The sequence below is a fragment of the Lottia gigantea genome (genome assembly GCF_000327385.1).
Source record: "Lottia gigantea unplaced genomic scaffold LOTGIsca_1682, whole genome shotgun sequence".
Classification (NCBI taxonomy): domain Eukaryota; kingdom Metazoa; phylum Mollusca; class Gastropoda; family Lottiidae; genus Lottia; species Lottia gigantea.
Window position 1 is genome coordinate 2,760 of NW_008708105.1, and position 950 is coordinate 3,709.

Consider the following 950-nt stretch of genomic DNA (forward strand, 5'->3'; position numbering starts at 1 on the left):
TTTGAATAGGGATTTTAAACCCCATTGCTTTTAACTTATTGGACTCATGAAAATGCAAAGCCATTGAATTAAATTAAGTTTTAAAGGAGTGAATTAAATGAAATTAAATGAAGTTTACATCACACTTTTATATGCCCTATAGGACTTAAGAAGACAGAGAAAACTGAATGAGATAATCCTTTCCTACCTTTATAGGTGGTTTCAAACAATCCATATGATGACCTCTATCACATCCATCACATAGTAACATACGTTCAGCATCGCCTTTTTTACGACACAATCGACAGCGAGCATGGAGAGCCGATTTGTCCCACATGACGCTCTTTTCGAACGTAGATAAATATAAGTAAACTTGGGATAAAGACGTCACATGTTTCAAAGACTCCTGCCATTTATCAAATGTCGTTATTTTCTTTTTTTCTTCTTCTTTGTTATCTAGAAAATAAAAATACAATATTAAATGGCTTGTAGGTAGTCCAAATTTGCATAAAATAAAGTAATGAAAATCAAGTCCTCTGTTGGTTGAAGAAAAATGTAATAAATACAAACAAGGATTTTCAGTTTCACTTGATATAATTTTTTAAAGGCAACCCAGAATTCTGTGCAATGATTAGTTTTTAAGGGTATCACAAACAAGATTGTAAATTTGAGCTTTTCCAAGTAGACCTTTTGCTACAAATTTCTCAAAACATAAATGAGAGAATGGACACACTGCCAAGCTATAAAATCCACAAACTTAAGACCCTATGAATAATAATAATTTCACCGCTCAACAATATGTAAGTTATCATTTCTGATGTGTTTCCTATGTTATTGTCTCCTCAATCTAAGGGGAGATAATTAATAGTAAGTTACACCAAGGAAAGATAATCACTGGTATATTTACCATCACTGTCGTCTCCATCCTTTATCTCTTCTTCCTTCTTTTTCTTCTTCTTATCTCCCTTGTA

At 32.4% G+C, this 950-nt stretch overlaps 1 protein-coding gene across 1 annotated transcript in view; it reads right to left on the reverse strand.

Moving 5' to 3' along the window:
* LOTGIDRAFT_176500 (hypothetical protein) overlaps positions 1 to 950 on the reverse strand; it is a gene marked incomplete at both ends in the record, with an annotated part of 6,931 nt that overhangs the window by 1,296 nt on the left and 4,685 nt on the right. The window contains one exon of the mRNA XM_009051469.1: positions 188 to 435. Within this exon, the coding sequence (XP_009049717.1) occupies positions 188 to 435 (248 nt within the window). The remainder of the gene's footprint in view (positions 1 to 187; positions 436 to 950) is intronic.